Source organism: Lissotriton vulgaris, chromosome 4_1 (assembly GCF_964263255.1).
Source record: "Lissotriton vulgaris chromosome 4_1, aLisVul1.2, whole genome shotgun sequence".
NCBI classification, from domain to species: Eukaryota; Metazoa; Chordata; class Amphibia; order Caudata; family Salamandridae; genus Lissotriton; species Lissotriton vulgaris.
In genome coordinates this window covers 1,073,571,223-1,073,590,738 of record NC_141691.1, presented here as the reverse complement: position 1 = coordinate 1,073,590,738, position 19,516 = coordinate 1,073,571,223, and the positions used below count along the sequence as shown (strand labels likewise).

Here is a 19,516-nt window from a genome sequence, read left to right as displayed (position 1 = left end):
CCTTTCAGATCCACCCTTGGATCCACCGGAACTCTCCTCGACGACCCGCCTGCAGCATCTTCATCTACAGGCTCCATAGACCAGCGCGACGAAACCCGACGCACTTTGAGACATATGCACCCGCTTCCTGTGAGTGAGGTAACCCTGGCACTCCGGTGCTCCTGTGTAGCAATACACCTCTAGTGTCTATGTTCCAAGTTGCTAGGTTCTAGGTCATCCGGAAGGTTCCCTTTTCAGTAACTTTGTAACTTTTACGCACCATTGACTTTGCATTGGTGCATGCGTGTGCTTTAAGCGCTGCACCCGAGTCCTGCGGGCCTTTCCCGACTTAGTCACTGCTAGTCCCGAACAGCTCCAGCGATTCCCCAGGCCCTAGGCCTACTTCCTTTTCGATTCGTGGCACTTATACCACTATTTTAGTATATGGTTTAGGTGGCCCCTAGGGCTCATCCATATTGTGCACCTTTTGTATATTTAAACTGTGTTTTGTTTTAACGCATTTGCTTCTGTGCTCATAAAGAGTATAGGGGATATTTGTAGTAAATAAATATATATATATTTTCAATATATATCTGTGTGGTGTCCTTTCATTTGGTATTTAAGGGGATTGTGTATGGTAAAACAGCTTGCTTCACATGCCTTTACAGAGTTTAGCCTAAGACTGCTTTGTCCACACTACTAGGATAGCTGGTATATAAGGTTGACTTACAACCAATCATCATAAGGGTTGCTTGGCATGGTACAAGGTGATCACTAGAACTAGTGAGCATCATATACCAGGCCAACTTCTCACAGTGGCAACGGACTTCCTGCGGCAACAGGGAGTCCCATACTCCTGGGGCCACCCGTTCCGGCTGATATTTAAATGGAATGGGGCCCTACATCAACTGCGTTCGCTCAAAGACACGTGTGCTCTTCTGGGACTTGGCTGGGAGGAGGATGCGACGCCGATGCGGGCCTCGCAGGGGCCCTCTAGAGATGGATGGCAAACAGTGGGCCGCAGAAGATCACCATCACAACGTTTAAAACCAGAGGCCCACATCATTACACAAGAGAGAGCAATGGCAGTGGCAGAGGTGGCCAGGGAAACATCACCCTCTAAATGATCTATATACCCGATGGGGGGTTGTTCATAACGCATACCATGCACACAGGCCTGGGGGGTGCCGGGCGGGGGGCCCGATGGGCGCCGCTGGACATGACCCCAATTTGTATCTTCACCACGGCCCTGTATGGACTGACAGGACTGGGACTATGTGTTCTTGAGGTTTGGGTGTTGGGAAGTGGGTGGTGGGTGGGGAGGGATTGCTGGTTGGGGCTGGGGATTGGGGTTCACGTTTTGAGCTCCTGGGGTTGGACCGGGGAGCGGGAGGGTAGGACATGGGTTCAGTTTGGGGTAGTTGGGGACAACGGGTGGGTCTGCGGGTGGGAACCAGTGTGCCAAAGGGAATTTGTCAATGAGGGAATTGCTATATTTTCCAGTTGCCTCCCATTGCAACATACGTCTCTTCGACTACAGCTTCCTTTCCCATCCCTTCTGGAGGTGTCCCTCACCATATATGACGCTTCATGCATTATCTCCTCCGACACCAGGGCTCCCAGGGGTCCCCTTGAACTAATTAGCTCATTGCATTCTTATCTGCCATGCAGGCTAACTAATTCACTACATCCATGTCGGCCGCGGATACATATCTTTGATTTTGCACTACCCCACCTACCCCCTATACCATGGCTAATTCCACTTTGAAAGTGTTGACCCTCAATATGAAAGGGTTAAACAATCCTATCAAGAGAAGAGCTGTCATCTCCTACCTAGAAAACTCAGGGGCTGACATTTGTCTACTACAAGAGACTCACCTTCTGCTCAAAGACTGGCATAGAATGCGCTCCCGCGCTTTCCCACAGCAATTCTTTTCTTCTCTCCCCACAAAGAAAGCTGGGGTGGCTGTCTTAGTGTCTAAGCGCTTCCGGGGAAGGGTGGGGGACAAGGTTGGGGAGGTCAGGGGTCGCCTTTTGGCATATACTTTTCTGATAGGCGACACACGCCAGATGATTGGCTCCATCTATGCCCCGAATACGGGACAGGAGGCGTTTTTGAAAGGCGCAGCTTCTGAGTCACTCCAACCCTCTAATTCACTCCTGCTCATGGGTGAGGACCTCAACCTGGTTATGGACACAAACAAGGACAGGTCAGGGAATCGTTATGGAGACTCGGGCGCTATCTCGGCGAATGGAATAGAGTGGCTGCTGGAGAGAGGCCTAGTGGACCTCTGGCGGGCCAAACATCCTGACGCGACACAATTTACCTTTTACACCCATGTACACCGCACGTATGCCAGGCTGGACTACCACTTGGGCTCCTCTGAGCTGCTACGGCCCTTGACGAGGTTTGCATAGTGCCTGCAGCCATATCGGACCACGATGCGGTGGAGATATCGCTTCAACTCCCGGCGTCCCCTCGCCCCAGCGGGTCATGGCGCCTACGCAAAACCCTCTTACAGAGACCGGAGGTCACTAAACGGCTGCACAAATGCATCACTGACTACCTAGCCATTAATGATTCGCCGGAGATATCGAAGTCGGTAGCACGCGGTGAACTCATTGCAATAGCCGCGGCAGAGGCTAAAGACCGCAAGGCGAAGAGAGATGCCCTTACCGTTCAGGTTTCTGAACTGGAAAGAGTCCACAGCCGCACCTGCGCTCCACGCGTTTGGAGACAGCTGAAGGCAGCTAGGGCCCAATTGGCCAGTCTGGACACTGACAGGGCGGAATTCGCTGCGCTCCGCCTTCGTCATACATATTATGTTGGGGGTAACAAAACTGGCCGCTTACTAGCCAGTGCCTTGTAAGCTAGGACCCAACACTCCAAGATCTCCGGCCTTACAGATGATTCTGGCGTCGCCCTCACTGAGGAGACTCAGGTTGCGGAGGCGTTTCTGACCTATTATGCCTCACTATACGGGGCTGAGGCGGTGTCCCTTGAAGAGGTCGATGCATATTTGGATACGGCAGCGATTACCGAACTCTCTCAGGCAAATACAGAAGCCTTGGACGCCCCCATCTGTCTGGAGGAGGTGCTGACCACTATATCCCGCCTCCGTCCGCCTAAATCTCCGGGCCCGGACGGCTTTTCGGCTGGGTTTTACAAAACCTTTAGCCAACTGTTAGCTCCTGTCCTCACCAGGCTCTTTAATTCCTTTGAAGGCCCAAGCTCCATTCCCCCGGATATGCTAGTAGCCGAAGTGGTGGTGCTGCCTAAACCGGGTAAGAAACCCACGCACTGCTCTGCTTTTCACCCTATTTCGTTGCTAAACCTTGACCTGAAACTCTTCACCGGCATTCTAGCTGCACGTCTTGGTCCATGCCGACCTGGGATCTTGGAGCCTGACCAATCTGGCTTTGTGCCTAACCGTCAATGCAGCGATAACACCAAACGGGTACTCCACCTGATAGACAAGGCCCACTTCCAAGACTCTGATTCTGCATTGTTAGCCATCGACGCTGAGAAGGCATTTGATCGCGTCGATTGGACCTACCTATGGCGAGTCCTGAGGCGTTTTCGGCTTGGGGACCGCTTCCAGTCATGGGTTGCCTGCTTTTACCATTGCCCCCAAGCTCGGGTCCGTTTGGGTGGCCTTCGGTCCGACCTGTTTGAGATCCAACGGGGCATGAGACAGGGATGTCCCCTTTCCCCCCTCCTGTTCGCCCTGTATATAGAGCCCCTGGCGCAGAAGATACGGGGCAACCCTGACATCCAGGGCATCACCTTCGGCCGGGAACCCCACACAATCAGCCTTTACGCTGATGATATAATAGCCGCTCTGGACCACCCAGACCGCTCGATACCCGCCTTTTTGGAGGAGCTAGACTCCTTCGGTGCTGTCTCAGGCTTTTGAATCAATTGGGGTAAAATCCCTGATATTACCTTTGGGCAAAAATGCCCATTTGGACAGGTCTGCCTCTACCTATGGGAGCGGTCTCCAGGTCACCACACAACTCCCATATCTGGGAGTCACTCTCACTTCCGTGACAGAATCGACGATAGCACTTAATTTCAAGACCCTCGCTACCCAGATCCGAACGGATCTCGCGCACTGGTCAAAGCAACCCCTCTCCCTACTAGGGAGAGTTGCGGCGGTAAAGATGTCAGTCCTACCTAATATCTTATATCTCTTTCAGACCATCCCGGTCGCGCCCCCCATAGGAGTCCTAGCGGACCTACAGGCCGCCCTTCACCATTTCATTTGGGAGGGTAAGCGAGCACGCTTACATAAACAGCTGGCATACAGGAGCATGGATGAGGGGGGTCTTGGGGTCCCCAATCTACTGCAATATTTCCAAGCCTCTCAGCTCCGCTATCTGGTGGAATGGTACAGACCGGAGTCCGAGAAGCGGTGGCTCTTCCAGGATAGGGCTATGGCTCAGACGCCCCTCTGGAGGGTCCCTTTCCTCACCCAGCAGTACCGGCTGCGATACATCTTAAAATCCCCTATCACCCGTACCACCCTGCGGGTCTGGGATTCGGTCGCTGTCAAGAAGGGCTTGACAACATTTCCTTCTCCGTTCACCCCCATCCTGGACAACCCGGAGTTCCCGCCGGGCAATGACCCCCACGCCTTTTCGCAATGGCGTGGTACCGCCTGCCGTTCTGCCGGTGACCTCTTCGACTTACAGGGTTTCCTTCCCCTCTCGGACATCAAGCAAGGCTACGAGATAGCGAACCCTCACCTTTTTCAATACTTCCAACTCCGACATTGGCTCACCAGTCCTGTTTCCGCCCCCCTGGTGGGACGACCGATGACAGTTTTTGAAAAATGGTTACTGACGAGAGATACAGATAGCCATCTTATCTCGGACCTCTACAAAATGCTAACCCCCCCACCCATCTCAGGTAAAACAGCGGGTCAAATACGATGGGAGGCTTTACTTGGTAGGGCGCTAACCCCTAAAGAATGGAGCTACATATACTACAGGGCCTCACACACCACACGTAACACTGCAGGCAGGGAAACTGTGGTGAAACTGGCAATGTATTGGCACCTCACACCGGCCCGGCTTCATAGAGGGAATCCGGCGCGCAGCGCACTGTGCTGGAGAGGGTGTGGGGAACGAGGCACATTAACCCATATCCTTTGGGATTGTCGGGAGGTCCGAAGCTATTGGGAAGAGGTCCTAAACGACATTGACTCCACCTTTGATACCGAAATCCCGAGATTCCCGGCCTATGCTGTCCTGGGCCTCCCCAACGCACTCACTTTTCCACTGAAATCTACAAGGGGCCGCCAAATGGGGATCGCTATGCAAGCAGCTACACAGCACCTCCTGTCACTCTGGGGGCTCGTCCACCAAACCCACGCACACAGGATGGTTGCACAAACTCTGGTTCACCTTGGGGATGGAGCGCATCCAGGCTACACTTACACATACAACCGCTGCATTTCAAAAGGTTTGGCTTCCGTTGCTATCCCTCCTATCCAAAGAATTCCATGAAATCACATGCCCCAGATACCTTCGCATTCTGCGCCTTACTGGTACTATGCCTTAACCTTCTTGCTCTTCTGCTTAATTGTTCTATCCACTATTTGACTACCTCTGATACTGTCTCTGACACATGGCACACTGGTTGGGGTGGGGGAGGGAAGGGTGGATTGGGGATCGGGGGAAAGTTCTGGTTTTTGTTATTACCAATCTGTCCTCTTGTATTGCTTAGCACTTGCATCTTTGGTATCATTACCTTGATATGGCATATACACCTCGCCTTCTACTCAATTTCCAGAGAAGACATGTTTGTCTGTCTCGCTCGCTTTATATACATAATACCTTTCCACTGTACTGCGATGCCTATTTCTGCTTTCAAAATCAATAAAATACATTTGAAATTAAAGATATTTTGTCTTGCTGATATGGAAAGGTTATTTACCATGGTTAAAATGTTTTGCGACTTTGTTTTTTCTACGACCCCTTTTGAGGACTTCATATGGTTAGGTATGTTTCTGCTCACCTACATTATCATGAAATAGTCTGTTCTCTTTTTCTGGACTAGTTATTCTTAGTAAAAGACCTTTTATGGTTACAGTTTTAAGACCCTCTTCCGGGGATAGCATGGCTTTGGCATTTGATCTAAAGTAAGGAATCTGAGGCTAGATGTCTCTATCAGATGTCTCTATCAGATGTTAACTTCAGTGACGCCTTACCTGGTAGAGACAGGATCTAGCCACAGATTCCTTAACGACCCTCCCATCCTCCCCGCTCTGCAAACTGGGTCCTGTTTTGTCTCAATTGTTTTGTCGTCTTCTTTTGAAGAAAGAGAGAGAGAGAAGAAGATAAGGATAATCCAATGATATTGGGTGTAGGAATTCTCTGTTATCTCAGGGATTTAATTGGGATATTCATGTACTGAATTTTTAGTTAGGAATTCAATATTTATTTGACACTTGTGTCTTTTGTTTTAGCACACTGTTCAATAGACAGTTTTTTTCGTGGCCGCTCGTTTCAAGTGTGGAAAATAGTCATGGAAGAAACTGACATCGGCGAGGGGATTATATGGACTCAGTTGACGTCTCATCCGCTGGACCACACTGATACAGAGTCGCCCAACGCCCTCTGACGACTTGCGGACAAGCTATGAAAAAATTTCCTTACGCTTCATCTCTCCCTATAGCACACCATCCGAAACTATCAGTTACGCAAGAGAATTTTTTTTTAACAGCTGTTGGAGGAAATGAAACTATCCACTACGACTGATAATTTTCCACATGGCAGATTTATTCCAAGGGGGGACCCGTCATTAAGTACACACCACACACCCATGACGTTGTTTGCCCATTTGCGGCTTCAGGTGGCGATCAGGGAGCTATATGCATAATTTCCGGAGAAACCACCGCAATTGCAAGCACTACAGATACTATTGACAGCACCTACTCGCCAAAAATTAGTTACACGCTTATACAACGCGTCACAGGCAGAACAGGGCGGGATCACAAATAGGTCACTTTAAAGGTGGGAAGCGCTAATAGGAGACAGCATAGATGAACAGAATTGGGACTATAGTTGCACGCAGCTACAACTGATGACATCAAACTGCAATTTAGGTATAATTCACTTAAAATACTTACATCAATGTTATTATACCCCGACTCAGTTACGCAAATATGGCCTTAGATCACATGACAAGTGTCATAGACGTGAATCATTAAATGCAGACTTCTTACACATGGCATGGGCATATCCACAGATACATAGGTACTGGCAAGAAATTATGGGAGCACTCACAGCTATGCAGTCTGAACTGATACCGAATGCTCCACTTGTTTGTCTGCTGGGAATATACAAACTCAAAGCTGCCAAAAAGCGGAAATTCTTGGCTGTAGCACTTCTGTTACCCAAACGTCGTGTTGCAAACAGATGGGGCAGCAAACGTCCCCCTAGGTTTAAAGACTGGCTTACGGATATGTCCTACTGTAGAGAGACTTTGGAGGTTTACGCGGAGGAACTACCACAAGCATCAAGACCTCGGGATTTCTGGGAACCCCTAACGCAGTATCTTCAGAACACACAGGTGGACAGTTGATTCATGTTATTGGTGTGATTGCATAAAATGTGCTACTTTTGTCAGTTTATTGGTGAGCAGAGAACAGATGCAACACTTAATCTTATGTCAAGGAATGTATCAAATTGTATTACATGCTGATAACTTCAGGAACACTATGGATGTCCGAAGTTCAGGATGTGTTAGAATGTATATTAGCTTCTCTATGTACAGAAATAGATGAAAATTAATGTATAACGAGATGTGAGTTCATGCCACAGAAAACGCTGTTCATCTGGAACATGTGTGTTTTGTCGATGTTGACCGAAAATAATAAACAAATAAAAAAATAATAATAATAAAAAAAAGATATGAAAACATTTCCAGATCCAGTCTTGCTCCTGGGTAGGATTCTAAAGTAAGGGATCTGCAGCTAGATCCTGTTTCTACCAGATAAGTCCTTAAAAAGGTAAGTACCTTGCTCTTCTGTAGCTCCTTTGATTCGAGCTGATGATATTCTAGTGTTAATTACATCTCTTAGTAATGCCCTTCAGTGATTCAGAAAGGCAGATGTTGGATAACAATCAATATCAGAGTTTACTGTTCCCTTTTCCCCTTCTTCTGTCTCATTTTTGATTTTCTCTTTTCCCTTCCATGTTTCATTCTGGCATTCTCCAAAATATGATAATAAAATACCTGATACTTCCCCATATTTAAGAGGAACATTATGTAACCTTCTGAACCTCCTTTGATCTTTCAATATTTGACAGGCATTGATTTTAAATATCCAGAAGAAGAAGACTTGTCCAGTATACTTTCAGGCATTTTCCAATAGTTGCAAATGTACCCTCCTCTTTATCCAATTATTCATGAAGTTAGAGACTTGTTGAGAGAATGAATGAATCCAAAGAAAGTAAGAATTCCCAGATTCCTGTACAAGTTATAGCCTTAAGGCAAGGGTGATGTGGCTCATTCTGCAGCATTCAGTCAACTGGTGTAACATTACCTCACAGAGAGGGGGGGGGGTCACTTCCAGGGGGCCCCCTCCGGCACTGTAAAAAGGCTACAAGCCCCTGGCCTGACAGTTGTTGACTGGGTCCCAGGGGTGGCAGGCCCTACGTGTACTTTGCAGGGGAGACCCCTCAAGTTTCATTACCCACTGAGTCAGACTGGATCCCATGTTAGCCAATTAGGCTAGACTTTCTTCTGTGATGTCAGAGGTCCTAATGGTAGAGGAGTCAAATCAGCCCTCAGGAAGATCTGATCTAGTTTAAATTTGACTACCAGGAATAGTATTTATGTGTCTATTCCTCCCAGTTTTTGGTGAAAGATTTACACACTATTGTTGTTGCTGTGTTGACTTGCTGGTGGGTATAGAGCTTCAGGCTAAATTTCTTTTGGATGGACCATATGCTTTTCTTAAAGCTTCTTCTTTTGCCACTGAAACCAATATGGCAGTCCAGCATCAGCTTTATTTTAAGGACTGGAATTTAGATAGTGCTCTGAAGGCAAGTCAGTTGCATTTTTTGGCAAATCAATAGTTTGGAAAACAATGTATTCTTCAGCAAAAACTTCCTAGAGCATACATACAGTTTTAAGTGTCAGTGTAAGTTCTTCCACTGCCACATTTCCAGACATTGTACCAGACATTCCCAGGCTTTAGCTGGTCAGAGTTGGTAACAGTCCTCTTCCTTTCAAGGCCAAATAGGTCAACATCCCACTGCCGCTTTCATTATGAATAAGTAGTGGCTCTGACTAGGCTTTTCAGCTACACAATGTTCCAATATACTAAACCTATCAGGTAGGGAGACATATTTAAGAATACTTGTGTGCTGGATGTGTGTCATCATGGATGTCAACTAGGTTTTTCAGAAGCTCCTTCAAATTCAGGTTTTCTTTCCACTCCCTTACCAGAGAGCCACCTAAATAACCAGGTCTGATGCTGGTGAGTTCATACTTAGGTAAAAAACAAGCTGTGGTTCTAGTTCCATCATCAGAGAATGGTATGGGTATTTGGGGCCATATGTAGGTGGCCCAATGCCGGTCGCTAACAGTGAAATTCGTTAAATGTCACAGTTACAGACTGGTATTTAGGCATTTGTGATGTAGGGAAGGATTTGGTATTAAGGAATCGGTAAATACCGATTCCTTAATACCGATTCCTTATGGCCTTGCATTTAAGGAATCAGTAATATCGATTTCTTAAATGCAATGTAGGTAGCACTTAAAACAGTGCACCTCAGCCTTAAGGAATCGCTATTTACCACCAACTTCAAGTTGGTGGTAAATAGCGATTTCCTTTCAAAAAGCACTTTTTTGCTTTTTGAAGTGTGCCATGTGGCACACATCCATGCCCTTGGGGCATGCATGTGTGCCACATGTGCACACATGCACATTTCAGGGGTGCAATAGGGTGTCCTTTGGACACCCTGGCACCCTTGGAATACCTCCCGCTAATACCGATTCGGTAATACCGAATCGGTAATACAGAATGTCTTCACATTCATTCCTATGGGCCTCCAAGCCCATAGGAATGAATGGGTAGGTATTCGTTATTACAGAATCTCAATTACTGATTCGGTAATAACAAATATAAATAATTCAGTATTTTTTACCGAATTCTTACCTACATCTGGAATACCGATTCCTAAATACCGAATCAGTAAAATTCGGTATTTAGGAATCGGTATTTCCCTGTTACCTTCATCTAGCCCTTGATCTCTTATATTCTTGATTCTGAAGGCTTCCAGGAATTGCATATCAGGCATCATCCTCCAGGAGCTGAACCAATTCATAAGGAACATTTACTTCAAGGTGGGTAGTTGGCAGAGTAGTTAGCAGCCATAGACTGTCAAGATGAACTGAACATTTGTTTTCTAAATGAAGACCGAAGGTTTCTATGTTTCTGTGCTCTGGGGCGTCATTCTCTGTTTCTAATACTTTTGGGTTGACTGCTCTGATAATAGTCATCAAGGTGTTGGCACCATTCGATGCTGTTCCGCATAATGAATGTGGCCTTGTGTACCCCATTTAGATGACTGGCTGGTTCATTTCCCTTCAGCAGCAGAGAACTTGAAGGATGCATCAAATGTTTATCTCTTGAAGTAACATAGGGCCATATGTATCAAGAAACCGATTTGTGATTCTGAAATTGCGAATTTTACCGAATCGCAAATACAGAATCGCAAATCGGCATGTATCAACACTATCGCAAATATTTAGCGATTCGGCCATAATCGCTAAATAATTGCGCGATGGCCAATAGCGATTCCTTAATCATAAAAAATCGCTAATTTGCAAGATCGCAGTCAGTAAATCGCAAAATTGCGAGATCGCAGCCCGAAAATCGCAAAATTGCGATGTTCCAACGGGAAAAATCGCAATTTTGCGATTTTCTGGAAACATCCAATCGCAATCCTGATGCTTTATGATGACATCACCATCCAGGAAGTGAGTGATTTCCCATGGTGCTTCAGTATTGCTACTGAGAGAGTGTGTGACTGTTGTTTGCTACTCAGGAGCCATGGCAGAAGGAGGAAATCAGGATGTTCCAGCAACCCAGCAGGAGCAGCAAGAAGGGGAAGCAGCCAGGAAGAGAAAGCTCAAGTTCTCTGAGGCAGAACTAGAAACCCTCCTCACAGAAATGGTGCCAAACCATGAGGCATTATTTGGGAGGAGTTCGCACAAGGTGCCTGAAGCCAGGAAGAGAAGGATTCGGGAAGGCATCCAAGCCAAAGTAAATGCCCTTGGAGTGACACACCGGACAATAGAAGTGTTGCGGAAACGCTGGTATGACCTGCGCCAGCGCTCCAAGGAGAAGTTGGCTGCCAGGCTGGAGCAGTCCCAGCTCACCGGTAGGGGAACCTCCAATGTCACAGACTCAACGCCACTGGAGGAACTGGTAGAGGGCACACTGCCTCCACAGAGTGTTGCGGGCGTGTCCCTGCTAGACAGCTCAGCCCAACCAGCTGCAAGACCAGGTAAGGAGCATGCCTTCCCCACCCTAAACCACCTCCAGCACCCCCTGCAGCGACCTAGGGATAAAGGGAACCACATGTCAGCCCTGAGCAGGTACACAGGCACTCACAGCAATGCATTATGGGAGATGTAGTCACAATAGTCAGTAATGTTTGAAGTAGCATCCAACTAAAGCAAATTTCACATGTGCAGGTCAGGAAAGTTGAATGACACAAGTAAAGTTCGGGAACACTGTGAAAGAATGTATTTGAACATCACATGACAGGAACAAAATATTAATGTGTGCTGTTCTATCCACAGCACCTGCAAGTGGAAAGGCAACAGCCAATGCAAGTGACACAGGACCCCAAGCCTCTGGAGAAGGTAGCCAGGGCCAGGATACAGATGGGGAGGACAGTCCTTTCACCCAACCACAGGGACACAGAAGGAGGATCGTGAGGCCATTGAGGATCATGGAAGATGAGGATGAGGGCAATGTGACAGCGCAGTCTGAAGCACCAGTTACCCAGCAGCAGGAGCCAAGACCACAGACCACAGGCAGGCGTAGACCCCGCACAGGCTTCGGCTCCAGTGAGCATCAGGATGAATCTGTGTTTGCTGGCCTCGAAATGCACATGCTCCAGGTACACCGCCTGCAAGCGAAACATATGAAGGCTATTCAGCGGGAGATTAGGGCAGGAAACAGGGGAATACGCCAGGAAATCAGGGGGGCTGTGCAGGAGCTGACTGCGCAGCCAGGCGCAAAGAAATGGCCCGCATGGACCACTACACTCGCGCCATTAACCGGCTGGCCTCCTCCACCAATATGCTGGCAAGGCGTGCCATAGAGACCCAGCGTGAGTTCTCTCACGGAATTCAGGATATTGCCACTGTGGTAGTGCAGTCAACTGCTAGCCTGGATGAACTGCGCGCACTGCGAACTGCTGGTCCAGGGGTGCTGACCCCCAGTGAGGAGGACTCACAGTCAGTGCGGAGCTCCAACACCCCACCACCCACTGTTGAGAGGCGCCGTAGTGGCAGGAGCACCAGGCCTGCCACACACCAATAGGAACTGCTGCAAAATTACTATTTCACACAGGGGAGACATAGGGCCAGCAACAGTGCTGCATTGACTGTGATTAGACTACAATTGTTGCACTGTGAATTCAACATGTGCATTGGATTGGGAGAGTTCCTTTATGTTACTTTTGATATGTGACATTGTTGCTATTGGGATTTAAACACATTAGCAAAGGCTTTAGTTGTCATGGTATCATTATTTCTCACCTAGAAGTAGTTGCGCATGATCTCATCACGCCTCTGTCGCCCAGCTGCAGCAGCAGCTATGCCAGCTTCCATGTGTACAGGTCCAGGTCCCTCCACGTCGGAGGATTCTGAGTCACTCAACTCCATTGGTGTCCCTTTCCTGGTAGCAATGTTGTGCAGCATGGCGCAAGCTACTACAATTCTGCAGCACGTTTCTGGGCTGTTTTGGAGGGCTCCTCCACTTTTGTGAATGCATCTGAACCTGCTCTTCAATATGCCAAATGTTCTCTCGATGGTGCCTCTTGTTGAAATGTGTGCCCGGTTGTAGCGCCGCTCCCCAGCAGTGGCAGGATTCAGGTAGGGTGTCAGGATGAAATCCCGGACTGCATAGGCACTGTCACCTGTGGGTGGAAATGTAGACAGGTCAGTCACTGCCATGCACATGCTGGCCATTTGGAATGTGGGCTGTCATTGTGTGCTTTTACCTAGTAGGTATCCCTCTCCAAATTCCCCTCTTGAGAGTCTACGGTATAGCCCACTGTGATGGAATATGAAGGCGTCATGTGTGCTTACTGGATACTTTGCCACTATGTCGGTGATTATGTTTTTGGCATCACACACCATCTGTATGTTCAGTGAGTGGTAGCATTTCCTGTTCCGGAATACATACTCTATGTTTGAGGGGGGGGGGGGAATTGAAACATGTGTCCCATCTATAAATCCTATGACGTGGGGGAATTGGGCAATGTTGAAAAAGTCCTGCTTGGTCTGTGCTAGTTCCTGTGGGGTGCTGGGGAAGTGTATGTGGTGTTGCATCCTATGTGTCATTGCGTCGAGGAACGCATGGAAGAAGCGCGACAGGGCACATTGTGACACCCCTCCTGCTCAGGCTATGACCCCCTGAAAACTGCCTGAGGCCAGCAGGTGTAGTGAACACAGGACCTGGATGTGTGTGGGTATGGCCTGGGTCCTGCGGGTGGGGTGTTCTAGGTGGGGCCTCAGTTCCTCAATTAAATCAAGTATGCTCTGTTCCTCCAGTCTGTAATGGGTGTAGATGTCCTCCTCAGTGCGCTGGAAGATGGTGGTGCGCAACCGGAATATCCTCTCCTGCCATCTCCTCCTCTGCGCCACGGCTCTCAATCTTCGCCTCCTCACTATCATGTAGAGCCCAGACATTGTGGATAACAGTGTGTTGCATTCTGGGCTTCATTTTATACTTTGCACCTGGTTACCACCTGCTCCCACTTGATGGTAATTGCGATTCCTTAATTTGCGAATTCCCTTATTTCGCAATTTGCAATTGGTTGATACATTCCATTGCAAATTCTTAATTGCGATTCCCAGATTTGCGATTTTCGCTAACCGGTTTCAGCGCTAATTTGGAAATCGCTATGGAATTCGCTATTTACCACTTTCGCACGGTTTGGAACTCGCTAAATAGCGATTCCTTCTTTTGCATGCATTTTCTACTTCATACATTGGGATTTGCGATTTTTAGGTTCGCAAACACTATTTTTAGCGATTCGCATCGTTTGCGAGCTAATTTCTGCTTCATACATATGGCCCTAAGGTTCCTGAGCATGCTAAAAAATAAACATTTGTACTCCAACCTATGACTTGAAATTCATCAGAGCATGAGTTCAGGTGCAGATAGAAGCTGTGTTCTTTTTTTGTTCTGAGATCAATCAGATTGAGGCATTGCCTAGGTATCCAGCTGAGTTAGAAGTTATTTACACTAGCTCAGGATTGCTCCAGGTTGAAGGTAAAACAGTGAGTCAGGATCTAGGGGCAGCTTGTGAAAACCCCAAAATAATTGGGCATGACTGTCTTTTGGTTCTGTGTCCTCTTGTCTGTCTCCTAGTCTCTGTGGTATCATGGGCTCTCCTGCACCTGGGTCTCATATTCAGGCATTCACACCATTGTGGCTCTCTTCTTCTTTGAATTTTAAGAGCCTAATTCCAATCTCCAACAACATTCAAAATACAGTGATTGCTGGTTCACACAAACCTATACCGAGGATTTATTCTGTTAAGTGCAGCACCTGTAGTAGTTGCAAGAGATGTCAGCAGGTATGGATGAGGCCGAACTCTGGACTCTTTCAGCTCATTAGCAATGACAGTGGCTTCCTTTCAACTTCTCATTTGGTTTTCTCCTTTCCTACAAAATCAGGTGAGTTTGACTCAACCAAGAACACAGTGGTAATAATTATGTAAACAGACAGCCAACCATGGGCTCTCCAGCTTTAGCTTCTTTTGTTGTTCAGATTGGGGCCTGGGTAGAGACCTATCTTCTAACTTTTCCATCCTCCCGCATTCAGGTACTAAACAATGTGGTGGTATACCATCTGAGCATCTCCTGACTGCCTCATATTTCATGAAATTTACATAAGGTTTGCGGTTTTCTATCCTGTTTTCCAGATGCAGGAGCTTGGGAGATGGATGATCTGTCCTCTTTTGGCCTTCAACTCTTCTTTCCATCTTTCCTCCATTTCCTCTGGTTTAAAAACTATTAGTTCAGCTTTTTACAGAGGAAAAATCTCATTCTGTTGGTCCACTTTTGGGGCTGGTATGTGCCTGTGTCATATGTATGACAGTACAGCGCGATCATTTTGATCAACTTTATTCAGTATTTTAAAACAGCAAAGAGCTTTCATTGGCAGCAGCTCACAAATCAACAGGTACAATGAGTTAAAATCAGCAGTGCATATGGGTAGGGTCAATCCATTCCAGTCCGACATTACGGTTTGCGTAATAGTAACAACAACTTTGAAGGCAGTTTGTGTATCTGGGTTCACGGCGGGATCATGTTCAACCACTTCCCCCATATTTTAAGGAACAGTTCTGGAGAGCCTCTGGATTCGAATAGGGCCTCCTCTTGTGCAGGGCCTCCTCTTGGGCACCGCACCAGTCCACCCCCCTCCTCCATCCCCCCACCGTGGGTGCCACATTTTGTGACCAGTGTCGTGCTATGTCCCTTTTGGCCATGGCCACCGCTGTACCCAATAGGCGTTTATCCAATCTGGTGCCATCCAGGCCATCGAATATCCCTAGCAGCATTCGCAGCGGGTCACGAGGGACCTCCAAGCCCAGGGCCTGTGAAAGCTCCTGCTCCACTCCTCTCCAAACCTCTCAAGCCCCGGGCACATCCACACCATGTGGTATAAGTCGGCCGGGGATTGTCCACATCTTGGGCAATCTGGGGAGGGTCTCAATCGGGCCCGGAAAGGCCTCTCTGGGGTGAGGTAGGACGTGTGTAGATAGTATGTCTGCACCAGACGCAACTTGGATGATGTGGTCAGGGTACGTGGGGCCATCAAGGCGTCCCTCCAATCGGCCTCCTCTAGGGCTCCCATCCATCCCTCCCACCGGGTACGCAGCTGGTCAAGGGACGAGGGGCTATTATTTACTAGGGCGCTGTAAATTCAGGAGACCCCTCCCCTACCCAGATTCCCCATCATCACTTGGGCTTCTAGCGGGCTAAACTCTGGAAGGGTGGTTGGCGCGGGAGGTGTGCATGAATGGCATGGCTCAGCTGCATATACCTAAAATGCTGGGCATGGGGAATGGTGTGGTGCTGCTGCAGGTCAGCAAAGGCTCGAATGTGGTCTCCCACCCATACATCTCCGAGTACCGACACCCCGACAAGGTCTCAACGCCGGAATCCGCTTAGGGATGATACTTCCCAAGGCCAGTGTCCATGCCAGAGAGGCGTCTGGCGGGTAAGTTTGTGGTCCCACCTTGTGTGGCGCAGGGTCGAGCGCCAGGCCAGCACGACCGCTCTTGTAATTGGGGCTATGGTTTGTGGGACCGTGCGCCCATAGAGAAGCGCTTGAATCTGCTAGAAGTTCGTCTCTTCCAGTTCCACCCGGTACGCTGGGTCGGACCAGCCGCCCGCGTACCAGTCATGGACTACAATCAGTTTAGTGGCAAGGTAGTAGAGGTAGAGGTGGGTCACCCCTAGGCCTCCGTCAAAGGGGGGGATGCGGCTGTGTGAGAGGGAGATCCGTGGTCTTCCGCCGCCCCAGAGGAACCTGGATAGGGTTCCGTCGAGCTCTCGGAACCAAGCACGGGAAAGGGGGATGGAAATGTTTTGTAAAGTGTAGAGGAAACAGGGGAGGACCATCATTTTAAACATTGCACTCCGTCCCAAGGGATTGAGGGGGAGGGATTGCCATTTCTTCAGGTCCGATCGCATTCGGGCAGCCAGGGGTGTGATGTTCAGAGCCCATTCCAATTCCGGCAGCAGAGTCACCCATATCCACAGGTATTTAACTGAGTGGCGTCTAAGGGGGATGGACGACTGCCAGTCGAAACAATCCTGGGAGGGGTGCAGCGGGACCAGGGTGGATTTGGCCGCATTAAGCCGAAGGCCAGAGACTTTTCCAAAATCGAGAATGATCTGAAGACATTTAGGGCACGAGGTCGCCGGGTCCACCAACTACGGGAGCACATCGCCGGCATAGAGGGCTATCTTATCTATGTGACTCTCATTCCAGGCCCACCCTTGGACAAGGGGGTCTTGCCGGATGAGCGTCGCCAGGGGCTCCAACGCTAACGCGAACAGGAGTGGGGATAGCGACTCATTGATTTTATGACTGGTTTTAGCTTTTTGTCCTACGTGCTGTGTACCTGTGATTTAGGGTAAGAAAGTACTCTTCCTTTTATTGCCTCTCCTTTACCTGAGGAGGAAGCATTTAATTTGTTGAAAGTGCCACATGTAGTTCACATTCACCTTTCTTGGTCTGCTGGTGAGGGATTCTATGAAGCTTTCTTTGTCAATTTTGGTTTGTTTCTGAATGGGCACAAGCCTTTGACTTCTTCTGTGAGACGATGCATAAAAACCATGGTTTCTCTAACCTAGAGCCAGCAGTAGTCTTCTTTGCCATGCTCCTTGCACTTGTGATAAACTTGGGAATGGCTGCCTCTTGGGCAGAAGCTAAGGGAACTTCCATCCAGAATATTTACTAAGTAGCTATTTAAAAAGCTCCTTCTATCTTTCAATGGTCCTTCATTTGTGTGCGTTATTATTTAAATAAACTAGATATGTGGCATTACTCTAGAATGAAATGTTTGTTTTTGGATATAATGGAGAGAGTCATCTGCTTTGGTATACCCTCATAGAAGTAAGGGCTGGGGGGGGGGGGGGGGGTTGAAGGGTTTGAAAGAAAATGCAACCACGGGGTTCTGGTAATGTTGCAGATTTGCACTTGTCATACTGTGCTTATTAAGTAGTTGTAAAGGTCCTGAAATTAATTTGCTCTATTGGTGTGTGAAATGCATATTTTCATTCTTGCTGTAGAGAGACCATATTTTTAGTTTACTGTTTTAATAAATGATTAACTGTTAAGGCTGCATGTCTGAGTATACAGAATTGTCAATTAATATGGAATGTTGTTTAATTAACAATTGCATGATCTTTATTGATTTCAATTTGAGCAGCAGGCCTTAAGGTTTATTGCAGATTTTAAAAAAATAGTATTTGTTTTTGTAGTGTCATAGGCATATAAAAAGCCCAACAGATTTTGAGTGGCTGAAACAGTGCAGATTTTACTTTAATGAAGACTCTGAGAAGATGATGATCAACATCACTGATGTGCCTTTTACCTACCAAAATGAGTTCCTGGGATGTACAGACAGGCTGGTAATAACTCCTCTGACAGACAGGTAAGAAACACTTTTACATAAGGCATCCTGCATGCCCCCACATCCATACCAGGGTTTGTGAATTACTGGATCCCTCTGTGCCTATCCTCAGCCTCCACAATACCTAAACTCTGTTAGTTGCTTCTGTGTGCTGGGATCTGAGACTCCTTGGGCACTCTTTTCTCCTCCAACCACAAGAACCTCACTACCCATACTGTTCCTTAGGACAGAGTTCATCCGTGATTTCAGAGAAGACCTGCATTTATTTGCCCACAAGTGTTACTGCTGCATTGGAATCAACGTTTCTCCTCACTTACTAGGCTGTAGCAGATGCTTTAGAGTAAGGGCCAAATCGGAGGAGGTACGTAATGGCAAATCCGGAAAGGAAATATAAATTATGTCTGGATTACAAATCAGAAATTCTGCGGTTTTAACTCAACTGAATGTGTCTCTCTCTCAGCGGATAGACTGAGGTAAATCTGTCAAAAAAGGTGGAGATCATTGCATCATATTGAGAGTGAATAATGCGAAATACATCCTCTTTTACTCTATTCCTGAATACCTTAACCAAGTCCACAAGGACCTCAATCACATTGCTGACCCTAAGTCTATTGAAGACTGACAAAACGAGACACTGCATTAGGTTACTACTTAGACACCACACAGTATCAGAACCACCCTCACAACCATCCTCAAGACCTCCCTGACCCCCTTCTATCCTCTATTCTACTGCAGTCCATCCTTCCTTAGTTATGTATCTGAAAGAGACTTCTTGCTGCAGATTCCTTACCTTTGAACTTCCCAGGCATCCGGCTGGATCCGGAAACTTTTGCTGAGCAATACTCCCTGTGCACACTGTTGGGTGGCTCCATTCAGCTCCGCTTGACGTCGGCAGCGTCATTAGCATCAGTTATGACATCCCAGTACCTATATTGGTGCCACCCAGGCAGGCGGACATCAGTTCTTCTCTTTCCGCGCCAGTTAAGCACCAATCCGGGAAGAGCTACCCCTCTGTCACTTTTTGACAGGTTTTTCCTTGACTTATTGTCGGCTTCCCGATTTTTTGCATCTTGTGGAAGGATGTCTTCGAGGAAGACATGATTTAAGCCCTGTGGGGCCTGTC

At 47.8% G+C, this 19,516-nt stretch overlaps 1 protein-coding gene across 1 annotated transcript in view; it reads left to right on the top strand.

Moving 5' to 3' along the window:
- Positions 1–19,516, top strand: part of DNAH5 (dynein axonemal heavy chain 5) — a 5,605,957-nt gene that overhangs the window by 3,272,054 nt on the left and 2,314,387 nt on the right. Inside the window, exon 35 of the mRNA XM_086967405.1 lies at positions 18,242–18,414. Within this exon, the coding sequence (XP_086823531.1) occupies positions 18,242–18,414 (173 nt within the window). The remainder of the gene's footprint in view (positions 1–18,241; positions 18,415–19,516) is intronic.